This window comes from Plasmopara halstedii, assembly GCF_900000015.1.
Source record: "Plasmopara halstedii genome assembly, contig: Scaffold_410, whole genome shotgun sequence".
Classification (NCBI taxonomy): domain Eukaryota; phylum Oomycota; class Peronosporomycetes; order Peronosporales; family Peronosporaceae; genus Plasmopara; species Plasmopara halstedii.
Window position 1 is genome coordinate 515013 of NW_020187331.1, and position 1236 is coordinate 516248.

Below are 1236 nucleotides of genomic sequence, written 5' to 3' on the forward strand. Positions count from 1 at the left end.
ATACTTGTGTGCAGTTGGTACAACAACCATTTGATGATAACCCGATGCTAAGTCGATATTGCTGAAAATTGTACTACCATGCATACGATCGAATAAATCTTCAATATTCGGCAACGGAATCTTGGGTATTTCGGTCTGGGAATTAACATGACGAAAGTCCAGAACCGAACGAACAGGTGTATCCGGTGTAGCGGTACGCAACCTTTCGCGGCGTGAGGCATTTTGCCTGTGGCATCTTTCTTGGGCACGCCAAAGATATTCGACACCCAATCGCTCGTTGACAGTTGAATCCAGCCTTTTTTCTTGGAGTTTGCCCACAAACTTATCCAGTGATGCTTGTTCCACTTGAGTAGTCGAAACAGCAAGCGATGTTGCGGCTTAGCGTGAGGTTTCATGTTATGATCGAATTCAATGGCTCAATGTGGCGGTAACGTATCCGGCAATTTATCCGGAAACACATCCTTGTATTCATCCAATACTTTTTGAACCACTTGAGGCACTTCGTTTTCTTGTTGCTCCGACATTGTAGAAATTTTCATAATCCAGCCCATGGGTTCTTCATCTTTCAATGCAAAGTTATCGACTTCCATTACCCTGTTTGTACGCCAATCAATTGTGGGGTTGAATTGGTAGAACCATGGTTTTCCCAATATCACGTCAAACTTTTCGTTCCCAAATCCCATTCGATTAATACTTGATCTGCAAATTTCCATCCTTCAAACGTAACTACTGCTTGTACTCGTTTACTACTCGGCGCGGCGTGGATCTACCGTCAAAACCCTCAATAAGTACTTCTTTCTTTCCAATTACGTTGGCAGTTATTTGTGGACGGCACAGATTGTTTGTAGCTCCACTATCGATCAAAATGCGGACAGATTTATCGTTGATCTTCCCATTAACCGTCATCAGTTGATTACTTGGAGACTTCTTTTTAACAAACATGACTTCTTGAGCAGCAAACATTTTCACTTCTTCCGAGTCTTCATTGCCATTATCTTGAACAATTTCCGCGTTATTCTGGCCGATGTTGGTGTTTCGACTTTGGTGTGATCGATAACGTTGATTTCGATTATCTTGGCGACGTCCATGACGTTGATTTCCTTGATTTCGTCTTCTTTGGGAACATTGGGCCATGTGGTGTCCTGGTTGACCACACTGGTAACAATTAGAAGTGTTATGGCGTCTTCTACGCATCTGTGCATTGTCTGCTTCCATATCAACGTCTTCATCTGGCGA

At 43.0% G+C, this 1236-nt stretch overlaps 1 protein-coding gene across 1 annotated transcript; it reads right to left on the minus strand.

Annotated features, from left to right (window-relative positions):
- Positions 1 to 877: 877 nt before the first annotated feature.
- On the minus strand, positions 878 to 1215 carry PHALS_09324 (Zinc finger, CCHC-type; the record flags this gene model as incomplete). The annotated part of the gene is made up of 2 exons (XM_024724801.1): positions 878 to 888; positions 918 to 1215. The coding sequence occupies 2 exons, from the start codon at positions 1213 to 1215 to the stop codon at positions 878 to 880; spliced, it is 309 nt and encodes a 102-aa protein (XP_024575642.1).
- Between the last annotated feature and the right edge of the window lie 21 nt (positions 1216 to 1236).